This window comes from Candoia aspera, chromosome 1 (assembly GCF_035149785.1).
Source record: "Candoia aspera isolate rCanAsp1 chromosome 1, rCanAsp1.hap2, whole genome shotgun sequence".
In the NCBI taxonomy this organism is placed as follows: Eukaryota; Metazoa; Chordata; class Lepidosauria; order Squamata; family Boidae; genus Candoia; species Candoia aspera.
This window is the reverse complement of record NC_086153.1, coordinates 40,207,283-40,221,642: the sequence shown is the minus strand read 5'-3', so window position 1 is coordinate 40,221,642 and position 14,360 is coordinate 40,207,283. Positions and strand designations below refer to the sequence as shown.

Below are 14,360 nucleotides of genomic sequence, written 5' to 3'. Positions count from 1 at the left end.
CTATATTAAAGCTAATTGGTGTACTGGAACATTTGATTATTCTTCCAAGGAATCTACACAGTGAACAAGAAGTCACAATAAAAACAGAATTTGGAGAAACAGAGTGGTTCCCAATAGAGAAAGGAATGAAAGAAGGAAGTATATTCTCCCACATCTCTTTAATTTATACAGCAAACATAAGAATGGCAGATTGGAAGACATGACAGCTGGAATAAAAAAATAATTATGTGACATATGTTGATGACCGTTTTGTTAACTAAAGCAAAAGAGATTTGAAAGAGTTCATTATGAAAGTAAAAATGGACAGTGAAAAAAATCTAGGTTAATGTTAAGATGACAACTGAATTCCAACAAGTATGCCTAGTGAACTTAAAGCTGAAAAAGTGAAAGGTGCTAGAGAGTTTTGTTTTGGGGGGAGTTTAAGAATAGATCAAGATGGTTGTTGTCCTGGAGGAAATTAATCTGAGGGAGGAAAACATTGGCCTTAGGCATGAAAGCCGGCTGGGTGACTTTGGGCCAGTCACTCTTTCTCAGCCCAACTCACCTCACAGGGTTGTTGTTGTGGGGAAAATAGGGGGAGGAAGGAGTATTAGGTATGTTCCTGCCTTGAGTTATTTATAAAAATAATAAAGGCAGGATAAAAAAATCTAAAACAAAAACAAAAATCACAATAATTTAAACAGTGGTGTTTCAGTGGCAGTGTGAAAGGTGAATACTGATAAAGGATGAAAGAAGATAACACACACTACACAAAATTACCCATAAAACTCCCAACTATCTACAAAAAAATCCACCTTTGAATTATGAGTTTGGAGACAATTAGAGTACCATGGATTGCAATAAAGGCCAATCAATCAGTCCTGGACCACTAAAAAAGTGACTGTTCCCTTGAGATGATGATCAGTAAGCAGAAATTCACATACTTTTTCATACTTTTTAAAATTATCCTTGGCAAGATTGAAGGAAGTAGAACTGAAAGCCAATGGATAAATCTGATCAACAGGAACAAAGAGATTACCAGAATATCCCTGAAAGAGCTATTCATTATTACTCCATACATGTTAAGATGGTGGACATTTATCCATGCAGTCACAGCACAAGAGATTGAACTTGACATTATAGCATTTAATTCACTAATATTTCTTTATTGCAGAGGGATTTCATTCTTCTTCTTGAGATGTAGGCATTGTGGTGGATAAATCCACCAATAGATCATAGCTATGACACCTACATGATACATCCATATATTGAGGCAGTGCGCCATTCAAGTCTGGTTGCAAAACCAATAAAATGGGGGACCTCACATTTTACCTATGAACTTTACAGAAGACTAATTTTTGTGTGAAACAATTATAATTGTTAGATTATATGTCAAGGGTCTTTTTTATTCTTTAATCTTCAGGTGATACATGTTGTTTGTTTGTTTGTTTGTTCATCACACTGATACAGTATTTCCCCTTTCCTTTAGGACTTGTAAGCATCCATGAGCTCCCTGGTACCATCACATTTAATTTTTACAGCACATTTAATTGAACAATCATCTAGCAGGGCTGATACTGTAGATACCTCAAAGAGCTTTGTGGTTGAGTAGGCTCTTGAACCTGAATCTTCCTAGCCCTAGGCTAGAGTTTTAATCACATACACTCATTGGCTCTCACATACCCCAGTTGCCCAATGCCACAGAGCTTCATGGCTGAATGGATGCTGAAACTCAGTTCTCTGTGATCTAAATCCTAGATGTTTTCTGTTTTAACACGTGGCCTTTTCAGATCAGATAATTTTTCTGATGCAATTTGTAAAGCTTTAGCAAAATATCACTCTCTAATAACTCCTCATTCCGCTAAAATGGGTGATACTAGTTTGTAGTTGAATATAAGAGTTTTTACCTGTCCTTCAGTCTCCTTATTTAGGGTAAATAATTTTTGCAGTGCTGCATAAACTACATTAATATTTGACCTGATTGTGTTTGTAGCCACGGGTGGGGGTGGGGGTCGATGGGTTTTTTATCTTGTGGATTTTAATTTTGTAAGCCACCCAGAGTTATTGTGTGTGAGTTGGGTGCCCATATAAATTTATTAAATAAATAAATATTTGTGTTTTACAGAGCTCATCACTTGGCACCTGAAGACCACCACATTATCCTTTATATCTCATTGCAGCTGGCTCTTGTCAGGCAGGTAGGTATGTGAGGAATTGTATACAGATTTGCTATGCTGTGGTACGTCCCATCCCTGGAGAACAAAGAATCCTCACAAGATATAAAGACAGATGCCTTGAAAGAACAGAAAGAAATGTTTCTATGGTGTACTGGCATCTATAGCTAAAGTATATGAGGTCTTTTTCTTGGGACACAGATGTTTACACCTGACTTCCTTCAGGGTGCTTTTTTTACCACTCATCGATTTGATTTATCAGTGGTCAGAAGGTGCTTCAATACTGTTTAGGTCCATTATTGCATATGACTGTTTTCATATTTTGCTAATGTTCTGAGTACTTGAATTACAACTTTATTGAGACTCTTCTTATACGTATTTATGGAAGACATAAAATGACTAGAGATGCTTCTAGGTGAGGGCGGGCAATCTGTGGTCCTCCAGATGTTGCTGAACAATAATTTCCACTATCCTTTACCATTGGCCATTCTTACTGAAGCTCCTAAGATTTGAAGTTCACTGTGCTGGAAGATCATACACTTCTCACTCTTGTACTAGGGTTTCAAGGTATTGGAACTGAATTAAAATGTAACAGGGACATGTTTGGGTTTTTTTCAAAATTATTCTAATTTCCACTTTATTAAACTCCATGCTTAAGCAGCTGTTTTAAAGCCATCCCAGTTTTCTTAAAAAGAGAGTTATTCTTGTTAAGGAAAGGTTTTCATTTGGAAATTTGGAAATGTCTTCTTGTTGTTGTTGTTATTGTTCATTGGAAGGCTGCTTAATTATTCTACCAGTTATACAATTGGACAGATGTTACCAAATTGGTACTTTCCAGGTGTGTCAAATTTCAATAATCTCCAAGCCAGCATGGTTAAAGTCAGGCAGATAACCTCAGTTCCACATATGGCATATGAGAATTATGCCTACCTATTCATAAGGTACAACCTGTGTTTTAAAGACAACCCAAATGAGGGGGTGGGGGTGGGGGTTATGTATCAACCAGAGCAGTCTGGAGGCCTAGAATGCAGTTTAGGATAAGGCCCCCCAATTATATTCTAAAAATCAATCAATGTTGGCCCGAATCCTTCTATGCCCATCCTGTTTTCCTTCATTTAATTGGATATAAATCTTCAAAGCATGCTTGAAATTCAGTTTGTGACTACTAGCCAAGACATTTAAAATATTCTGCTTTTGTCAGTGTAGCTCATGATAAACATTTTAATGCATTTTAATATCCTTAATAATCTAAAGTATCTAATGTATTCTCTTTCTGATTAACTGAAGGGTAAATGATACCATTAATGTATTTGGCAGATTATATGCCATGATTAAAGCTTTCATCAACCAGTTTGGTGGCTACTGACAAGGGTACATCTTCCAAAATGAAAGGAGCTAGATTAGTATAATTGTTCAGTTAATCCCTTGACTTCAGGTAAGAGTTCAGAAACCCACTAAGTTTGCTTTTTGTTGTTGTTTATTCATTTAGTCGCTTCCAACTTCTTGTGACTTCATGGACCAGCCCACGCCAGAGCTTCCTGTCGGTCGTCAACACCCTCAGCTCCCCCAGGGACGAGTCCGTCACCTCTAGAATATCATCCATCCACCTTGCCCTTGGTCGGCCCCTCTTCCTTTTGCCTTCCACTCTCCCTAGCATCAGCATCTTCTCCAGGGTGTCCTGTCTTCTCATTATGTGGCCAAAGTATTTCAGTTTTGCCTTTAATATCATTCCCTCAAGTGAGCAGTCTGGCTTTATTTCCTGGAGGATGGACTGCTTTGATCTTCTGGCAGTCCAAGGCACTCTCAGAATTTTCCTCCAACACCACAGTTCAAAAGCATCAATCTTCCTTCTCTCAGCCTTCCTTATGGTCCAGCTCTCGCAGCCATATGTTACTACAGGGAACACCATTGCTTTAACTATGCGGGCCTTTGTTGTCAGTGTGATGTCTCTGCTCTTAACTATTTTATCGAGATTTGTCATTGCTTTTCTCCCAAGGATTAAGCGTCTTCTGATTTCCTGACTGCAGTCAGCATCTGCAGTAATCTTTGCACCTAGGAATACAAAGTCTTTCACTGCTTCTACATTTTCTCCCTCTATTTGCCAGTTATCAATCAAGCTGGTTGCCAAAATCTTGGTTTTTTTGAGATTTAGCTGCAAGCCAGCTTTTGCATTTTCTTCTTTCACCTTCATCATAAGGCTCCTCAGTTCCTCTTTGCTTTCAGCCATCAAAGTGGTATCATCTGCATATCTGAGATTGTTAATGTTTCTTCCAGCGATTTTAACTCCAGCCTTGGATTCCTCAAGCCCAGCTTGTCGCATGATGTGTTCTGCGTACAAGTTGAATAGGTAGGGTGAGAGTATACAGCCCTGCCATACTCCTTTCCCAATCTTAAACCAGTCCGTTGTTCCGTGGTCTGTTCTTACTGTTGCTACTTGGTCGTTATACAGATTCTTCAGGAGGCAGACAAGATGACTTGGTATCCCCATACCACTAAGAACTTGCCACAATTTGTTATGGTCCACACAGTCAAAGGCTTTAGAATAGTCAATCAAACAGAAATAGATGTTTTTCTGAAACTCCCGGGCTTTTTCCATTATCCAGCGGATATTGGCAATTTGGTCCCGAGTTCTTCTGCCTTTTCTAAACCCAGCTTGTACATCTGGCAATTCTCGCTCCATGAATTGCTGAAGTCTACCTTGCAGGATCTTGAGCATTACCTTACTGGCATGTGAAATGAGTGCCACTGTTTGATAGTTTGAACATTCTTTAGTGTTTCCCTTTTTTGGTATGGGGATATAAGTTGATTTTTTCCAGTCTGATGGCCATTCTTGTGTTTTCCAAATTTGCTGGCATATAGCATGCATTACCTTGACAGCATCATCTTGCAAGATTTTGAACAGTTCAGCTGGGATGCCATCGTCTCCTGCTGCCTTGTTATTAGCAATGCTTCTTAGGGCCCACTCAACCTCACTCTTCAGGATGTCTGGCTCTAGCTCACTGACCACACCGTCAAAGCTATCCCCGATATTGTTATCCTTCCTATGCAGGTCTTCTGTATATTCTTGCCACCTTTTCTGGATCTCTTCTTCTTCTGTTAGGTCCTTGCCATCTTTGTTTTTGATCATACCCATTTTTGCCTGGAATTTACCTCCGATGTTTCTAATTTTCTGGAAGTGGTCTCTTGTCCTTCCTATTCTATTGTCTTCTTCTACTTCTGCACATTGCTTGTTTAAAAATAATTCCTTATCTCTTCTGGCTACCCTCTGGAATTTTGCATTTACTTGGGCATATCTCCCCCTATCACTGTTGCCTTTTCCTTTCCTTCTTTCTTGGGCTACTTCTAGTGTCTCAGCAGACAGCCATTTTGCCTTCTTGGTTTTCTCTTTCTTTGGGATGTATTTTGTTGCCACCTCCTGAACAATGTTGCGAACTTCTGTCCATAGTTCTTCCGGGACCCTATCTACTAAGTCCAGTCCCTTAAATCTATTCTTCACCTCCACTGCATATTCCTTAGGAATATTAGTGAGCTCATATCTAGCTGATCTGTGGGTCTTCCCTAATCTCTTTAGTCTGATCCTAAATTGTGCAATAAGAAGTTCGTGATCGGAACTACAGTCAGCTCCAGGTCTTGTTTTTACCGACTGTATAGATGTCCGCCACCTTTGGCTGCAAAGGATGTAGTCAATCTGATTTCGGTGTTGTCCATCTGGTGAAGTCCATGTATAAAGCCGTCTCTTAGGTTGTTGGAAGAGAGTGTTTGTTATGCAGAGTGAGTTGTCTTGGCAAAATTCTATCAGCCTATGTCCTGCTTTGTTTTGTTCTCCCAGGCCATGCTTACCTGTAATTCCAGGTGTCATTTGACTGCCCACCTTAGCATTCCAGTCTCCCGTGATGAAAATAGCATCTCTTTTAGGCGTGTTGTCCAGTGAGTGCTGCAGATCCTCATAGAACTGCTCTACTTCAGCTTCTTCAGCATCTGTGGTTGGGGTGTATATTTGGATCACTGTGATCTTAGATGGCTTGCCCTGAATTCGAATTGAGATCATTCTATTGTTTTTTGGATTGTATCCAAGCACTGCTTTGGCCACTTTACTATTAATTATGAAGGCTACTCCATTTCTTCTGTGGTCCTCTTGTCCACAGTAGTAGATCTGGTGGTCATTTGATGTGAAGTGGCCCATTCCAGTCCATTTCAGTTCACTGATGCCCAAAATGTCTATCTTTAATCTTGACATTTCACCAATAACCACATCCAATTTGCCCTGGCTCATAGATCTTACATTCCAGGTTCCAATGGTGTGTTGATCCTTAGAACATCGGATTCACCGTTCACCACCAGCACCGTCGGCCGCTAGCCGTCCTTTCGGCTTTGAGCTAGCTGCGTCATCACGTCTGGGGCTAGTTGAACTCATCCTCTGTTCCTCCCCAGTAGCATTTTGACCATCTTCCGACCTGGGGGTCTCATCTTCCGCTGGTATACCGACATATCTCTGGTTGTACTGATCCATTTAGTTTTCACGGCAAGAATACTGGGGTGGGTTGCCGTTACCTTCCCCAGAGGTCGCGTTTAGTCTGACCTCTCTGTCATGACCTTCCCGTCTTGGGTGTCCCTTCACGGTTTAGCTCATGGCATCATTGAGGTGCTCAAGCTCCAGCACCACAACAAGGTAACGATCCTTTGCTGAAGAAGTTTGCTTTTAAGCCCCTATTATTGGCAAGTTCCTGTCATTTAGCAAAATAATTTAGAAGGTAGTGACATTTCCTGATTTCATGGTTTCTAAAGTTAAAAAAGACTACTTGGTAGATGCTGAATTATTAAGCTTTGCTCAGTCAGTCTTCATTTTCTTTTCCCACCTAAGTAAAATTGGGCAGGTTCTGCAGGACCAGCACTGACATCATGTAGTTACAATCTTACCTACTATGTGAAGTATTTTATTTATTTATTTATTTATTTATTTATTTATTACTCAAATTTAGCCACCGCCCATCTCCCCCAAAAGAGGGACTCTGGGCAGCTTACAATAAAATCCCACATAAAACATAAACATTAAAATCACATAAAACAATTGTAATAAAACACAATAAATAAATAAAAGTATACAGCATCACATATTATCTATCTATTTATTTATTTTCTATCCCACCTTTATTATTTTTATAAATAACTCAAGGAAGCGAACATACCAAATACTCCTTCCTTCTCCTATTTTCCCAACATATAGCAGAGGCTACCATCTTAAACAATTTAATAGGGGTTTAGACGAATTCATATAATAGTTTCACTGGTAACACACTATCTCCAAAATGAGAGGCTGAACATCATCCATAAGAAAGAACAGTTCAATGTCTTACATGTGGCCTTCCCAAAGACATTTCCACATGGAGAACAAATGGAGCTTTGTTCTGATCCAGGACAGATTTTTGTGTGTTCTATCCATCAAGCAGCAAAGTTAACAGCATACCAATAGCTTTAATTTCCATATCAAACAAAGCAGTACTGATAGAACGAATTCTAGTTCCCACCCTTGCTCCTCCTTGCAGTCATCATATTGTTCACTCAAGTCCCCTTCTTGATAACTACAGAGGAAACGTACATGTTAGCTAATGACAATGATTAACTATCGAACAATAAACTGATCCTACTCTATCTAAGCAGTCCTAAAAGTACAAAACTATAATCAACTAAAAATCTAGGTAGATGTAGTTACAATGTCACAATGCAGAAAACTTCATGAAAAGGTTTACAGGAAAATAATATTAGCAATACATACAGTACATTTCCAGCCCCATGGGGCCTCAAGTTGTACATCACTGTCCTAGGACTTGGCAAAACTTTGCCTTCTCCATATAATGGTCTCAAGGCTCTCCTAAGCCTCTGTTTCTAAGTCAGGTGAGGCCGACAGCACTCTAGAGGTTCACTTTTGTCCTGATATTTGGTCCTCCAGTGAGGTTATATTCGGATAAAATCGCTGTTATAATAAACTGTGCTACTTTCCAGATCTGTTTCTTATCATTTGCATTTAAGTATGTGCAGTCCCCTTTACAATCTTTATTTTTTTGCATGCCAAGTTATTGCAATTCCCATTTTATAGATATGGAGGTTGAGAGGTTCATCTGGGATTGAACTAAGATTAGTACCAGTCACCTGGCTATACTTTTGTCATTTTAACAGCTGCATAAGTAGGAAATTTTAAAAATAAGTTTCACATCTCATTACTGCTTGTCCATGGTGGAATGTCGCACTGCCTCCTATTTATTTGTGCTCTGTAGGAAACCCAGCCTGCCACACTAAAGCCCAGTGCTCTAGCAACCTGACATTCTTATGCCTGTTGCCTAAACAAAGCACAGCTGCTTCTCAAGGCCTTTCTAAATAATTGGATGACAGTGCAACAAATGTAAAGCTGGGTGAACACAGATGTGAATTCATGGCTGCTACATTTTCCCCCAGCACGTATCCTCCAACATATTAACTACTCCTTACCCCTCCTCACTAGTGGTACTAGGATGCCTAGGAGTGGTTCCTTGGAGGTGGTTGTAAGAATCTCATAGCTTTTTATGAGACTGTACCCAGAGCAAGGAATTTAATGTTTGCTTTGCCTTGTGGTGACCAAATACCATTTTACACAGAGGTGTCTTGATATTAGTCATCTCTCCATGTAGGCTAAAAGGCTGGCATTAAATTCTTGTGCACACATAACCTTCTGCATAATTTCAAATAATAAAATAGTATAACAATAAATTAATAATGAATTAAAACAGCAGTGACACTAAAGCAGTATCATATAGCTGTGGAGAAAAATTGTAACATGTAAATAATTACAGCTAAAATAAATTCATATATACAGCAGTCCAACACAATCCTTATTTAAGAGAAGGCAATAGTAAACCGTTGTGTCTTTAAAGAACTTTTAAAAGTCTTCTCGGTAATAGTTGGGGCCTAGTTACAGGAACCTCTAGTACTAGAAAATGAAGTTAGATCAGTACTCCAGTCATTATCTGGTCAGAAGGCTACAGGAACTGACAGAATACCCACAGAAATATGGCCAGCAACAGAAGAAGAATCAAGGGTCTAACCAAGCTATGCCAGCAAATCTGGAGAAGACACAGTGGCCAACCAATTGGAAGAGGTCAAGCTACATTGTAATACCAAAAAAAGGATCCTTAATTTAGCATGCTAGCAAAATAATGCTTAGGATCATCCGACACAGATTAGAGCCTTACATAGATAAAGAGATGCCAGGCATTCAAGCTGGCTTTAGAAAAGGCCAAGGAACAAAAAGCATTATTGCTGATGCATGCTGGATAACTGATAAACTCAAAGAATACCAGAAAGAAGTAACTATCTGCTTCATTGATTATAGAAGGGCCACTGATTGTGTCAATCAAGTCAAGCTGTGGAATGTGTTCAGAAAGGTGGAATCCCAGAATATCTCATTGTTCTCATGAGAAAATTGTATACAGCTCAGGAAGCCACAGTACAGACAGAACATGGCAAAACAGACTGGCTCCAGGTTAGCAAAGGAGTACAAGGCTGTATGCTCTCCCCTTATTTATTCAAGCTATATGCTGAATATATTAAGGGAAGCTGGATTGGAAGAAATTGAGTATGGTTTTAAAACTGGAGGAATAAACATCAATAACCTGCATTATCTTCAGCAAAGGATCGTTACCTTGTCGTGGTGCTGGAGCTTGAGCACCTCAATGATGCCATGAGCTAAACCGTGAAGGGACACCCAAGACGGGAAGGTCATGACAGAGAGGTCAGACTAAACGCGATCCCGGGGGAAGGTAATGGCAACCCACCCCAGTATTCTTGCCGTGAAAACTAAATGGATCAGTACAACCAGAGATATGTTGGTATACCATTGGAAGATGAGACCCCCAGGTCGGAAGATGGTCAAAATGCTACTGGGGAGGAATAGAGGATGAGTTCAACTAGCCCCAGACGTGATGACGCAGCTAGCTCAAAGCCGAAAGGACGGCTAGCGGCCGACGGTGCTGGTGATGAACGGCAAATCTGATGTTCTAAGGATCAACACACCATTGGAACCTGGAATGTAAGATCTATGAGCCAGGGCAAATTGGATATTCTAGAGGTGACGGACTCGTCCCTGGGGGAACTGGGGGTGTTGACGACCGACAGGAAGCTCTGGCGTGGGCTGGTCCATGAAGTCACGAAGAGTCGGAAGCGACTGAACGAATAAACAACAACAACCTGCATTATGCTGATGACACTACCCTGATAGCCAAAAATGCAAAGGATTTGCAAGCTCTAGTAATAAAAGTCAAGGAGCATAGTGAAAAAATGGGACTACAATTAAATATAATGACCAGATTAATGACAACCTCGAGCCTTAGAACTGACAATGAAGATATCAAAGTGGTAGATAGCTTCTGCCTTTTAGGATCAACTATCAACAATAAAAGAACAAGCAGTCAAGAAATATGCTGCAGACTAGCACTTGTTAGAGCAGCCCTGAAGGCCTTGGAAAAGATATTCAAATGCTGTGATTTGTGCTGTGATTTGTCTATACCTACTAAGATCAGAATTGTGCAAGCCATGGTATTCCCTGTGACACTCTTTGGAAGTGGAAGTTGGACTTCAGAGAAGCAGGATAAGAAGAGTATTGATGGTTTTGAACTTTGGTGTTGGAGAAGATTCCTGAGAATTCCCTGGACATCCAAGAAAATAAACACATGGATCATTGAACAAATCAACCCAGAGTCCTCTCTTGAGGCACAAATGACCAGACTCAAATTATCCTACTCTGGACATTTCATGCAAAGACCTTGGTCTCTGGAGAAGGCTGTAATGCTGGGAAAGGTAGAAAGAAAGAGGAGAAGAGGACAACCAGCAGCAAGGAGTTCCATTTGGTCTGGGCCTCCAAAGAAGTGGATAGCATGCTGTCTAGGTTGTTGTCTGCTACATGCTGCTCCTGGCTGTTGGGAGATGTGACAGCTTTAAAGACTATTTGGAAACAGCAACTGGTCCAGAATGCTGGTGTTGACTGATGAAACTCTTCATGCTTGGCATCTGGCTATCTATAGGACTGCCTGCTTAGCCAAAATTGGCCTGATCCATTAGATCTTCTAAGGAACAGTTGCTACTGATCTTGCACTTCCTGGATGTGAAGGAGCTGTGGGTAGGCAGTGATACTTTTCTGGTGGCAGCACTGTTGCTTTGAAATGGCCTCCCCTTAGAGGTCAGATTTGCCCCCTTTCTTCTGGCTTCAATTATTTTGGACAGCATATTCTTGATTTACTGCATTGAGCTATTTTTTTTTTACTTTAATTTTTCTTTTAATTTATGTTGGAATTTTATTGATATTTTTGCTGCTATTGTGTTGTACTGTATATCTTGTAAGCTGCCAAGATTCATTTGAATGCAGTGGGATATAAGTTCAATAAATGAATAAAATGTAAAGTAGGTGACCCTCAGTTTATAGATATGCATGCAAGACATAGTTAAATTCAAAAAATAACAAGATTAAGAGATCAGTTGAATAATAACTTCCTTCCTTCCTTTTTTTGCTTTAACAGCCTCCAAAATACTGGCCACTTGCTACTATTTAAATGCAAGCAAGCTTACCTGAAGTATTCTTTTATAGGATTTTAAGATCCTATAAAGTTATTTTAATGTTCCTGCTGTGGAGTTCAATTGATTTACTCCTTGCAGTTGGTTTTAATAAGTCTGCCTTTGCTGATATTTTAGCTTTGGGAGTCCTTTTATTTTGTTGTAGCCAAAGGGCCAGAACAAATGAAACTGACCTGAAAGGATGAGTAACTAGGAGCAATAATTTAAAATATTTATTTTCCAGATTTGTGATGCAATAGAACACCTCCAAGAAGCACTGAAGCTGTGTAAGGATGATATGAATTCCCTTCATTTGTTGGCCCTCCTTTTTTCATCACAAAAGCACTACCAACATGCTTTGGATATAATTGACGTGGCCCTTGCAGAATATCCTGACTGCTTCAAGTAAGTGTTGTTCAGGATATATTCCATGTCTCACCGAGTTGTGCACATCATGGAGGCGTGATGAGGAAGCTATGCAGTCCAGATGTTGAGTTCTACCTCCCACCTAACAATCCCAGCTGCTGGTTAATACAGGTGGGGGAACAGTTTCCCCATTTCTGGTCTAAGGGAAGGCAGCTTTTCCTGTCCTGAGAACTGTTACACTGATAAAGATATCTGGGAGGAGAAACACCCCTTGGCAGAGGGCAGGCATTGTACGTACAGGGCAAAAGGATCGATCTGAAGCATCCACCGTTAAAGGTTCTCTGGTAAAGGAGTGGGCTCCTTTGGGGAGCCACTGGTCATTTTGTGCCTGTTACGATTTCTCTTACTGTTAGGTAGCTTCCTACATTTCATAAGACAACCAGTATTTATCCCCAAATCCCCTCTTCTTTCTATTAAGATCAGCTGGAAAAGCTTTGCTTGTTTCTCCCTGTCCAGGATGATGGTATTAAGCACAGGGCAGCTTCTCGTTTGTGCTGAAGCCAATGTAGTGGAATGTTTCCTGGATGCCTAAGCTTATAAGAAGCAGAACAAAAGTTCTTCTTGGAGGCTTTTACTGATATTTTGTGAGAGAACTTCTAGACTGCATTTGAGTGCAAACAAGCATATTTAAAATGGTAAATGTGTTCAGTACAATGAATAAAACAAATCCTCTTTTGCAGATAAACCCTTTTGTTAAAAAAACAGTAACAACAACAATAACAGCACAAGTTTTCAGTACAGTTATACTTTTCTTCTATCCAGTGCCTAGCCTTGAAAAATAAGCTCCAGGTTTTCACTATGACTGATTCTAAAACAGCTGGATGTGCCTATTAGCCACTATCTGTTAGGATGCCTGCTGCAGCTTCTGCTTCCAGATAACCATTGTATATATGTAAGCAAAGGCATGCTACTCTAATTTTTTTTTTGAAGACAGGCAGCCCACCTGAAGTATGGAAAAGGAACATGACTGATAGAGGATCCAGCATAGGATTTACTAGTGGTCCACCAATAATGATAGCTGCAAAGCTGAAATGACAGTATGGGCAAAAGACCTGTTGTAACCATTGTTAAAATGCTACAGCTGTCTTCATCCTTGCTGGTTTGAGCCAAATGATTGGATATGCTTACTTTGGGCTTCTTTAATCCAGTGTCCTTATCTGGACCTTTTACATGGCTGAGATGGCACTGGTGGAGCTTGTGGATAACCTCTAGTGGCTCTGGACAGAAACGGTGCAACCATCTTGACCCTCCTGGATCTCTTGGCAGCTTTCAGTACCATTGACCATGGTACCTTTCTGGACTGGCTGTGGGGATTGGGAGTAGGAGGCACTGTTTTGCAGTGGTTCTCCTCCTTCCCCATTGGATGGTTCCAGTTGGTGATGCAGGGCAGGGAGGCCTAGCTCTAGTGATGTGGGGTGCCTCATGGCTCGGGTCTCTCACTGTTCCTCTTTAACATCTGCATGAAACTGCTGGGTGAGGTCATTCAACAACATAAGATGCAGTATCAACAGATTTGTAGTATAACAAATCTGGAGAATACCAGCTTAAGCAAGGTTTGTTAAAAAGGAATGGCCCTTCATTTTCACAGTCACAACCACCATCTTGACTTTTTTGACCCCCACATAGATGCCCCTGCAAAAAATATATCAATGAAACATGCTTCACTGCATTGCATCCATTGTTCTACTCTCTGTGTTGAACGCAAAGTAATAACTTCTAAACCGGTTGAGATATTTCAAGATGGTCACATTGGAAAAAAATCTTCAAGGGGAGCTGAGATATGAACACATTAAAACCTTTTATTGTGCTGGTACTCAAGGAAGGGCTGAATGTGTCTGAAAGTGATTCATAAAGTTACTTTTTTACAACTGGATGTGTGCAAGGAATTGAGAGCCTGACAGTTGGACCTGCGAAGTGGACAAGGCAGTGGCATCTGGGGGAGGCAACAGGAGTGATGGCACAGTGTTGCAACATTGCACTGCAAGCCCCTCCCCTTTTCTATGTGCACCGCAACATCCCATGCACACCCAAAAGGGGTGGAGCTTGCAGTGCGATGCTGCTTTTATCAGACCGATACAAAGCAGTGAGATCCTGCAGATGCCAATGGAAAGGGGAGTTTGTTTACTGCTGGTCATCTTCTCTTTCTTTCCAACTTTCTCAGCATTAGAGCCTTCTCCAAAGAGCTATGTCTTTGCATAAAATATC

General features: G+C 40.4%; 1 protein-coding gene across 1 annotated transcript in view; it reads left to right on the top strand.

The window, feature by feature from the left end:
- TTC7A (tetratricopeptide repeat domain 7A) overlaps window positions 1-14,360 on the top strand; it is a 215,331-nt gene that overhangs the window by 92,798 nt on the left and 108,173 nt on the right. Inside the window, exons 14-15 of the mRNA XM_063302680.1 lie at window positions 2,105-2,177; window positions 11,974-12,134. Of these exons, the coding sequence (XP_063158750.1) occupies window positions 2,105-2,177; window positions 11,974-12,134 (234 nt within the window). The remainder of the gene's footprint in view (window positions 1-2,104; window positions 2,178-11,973; window positions 12,135-14,360) is intronic.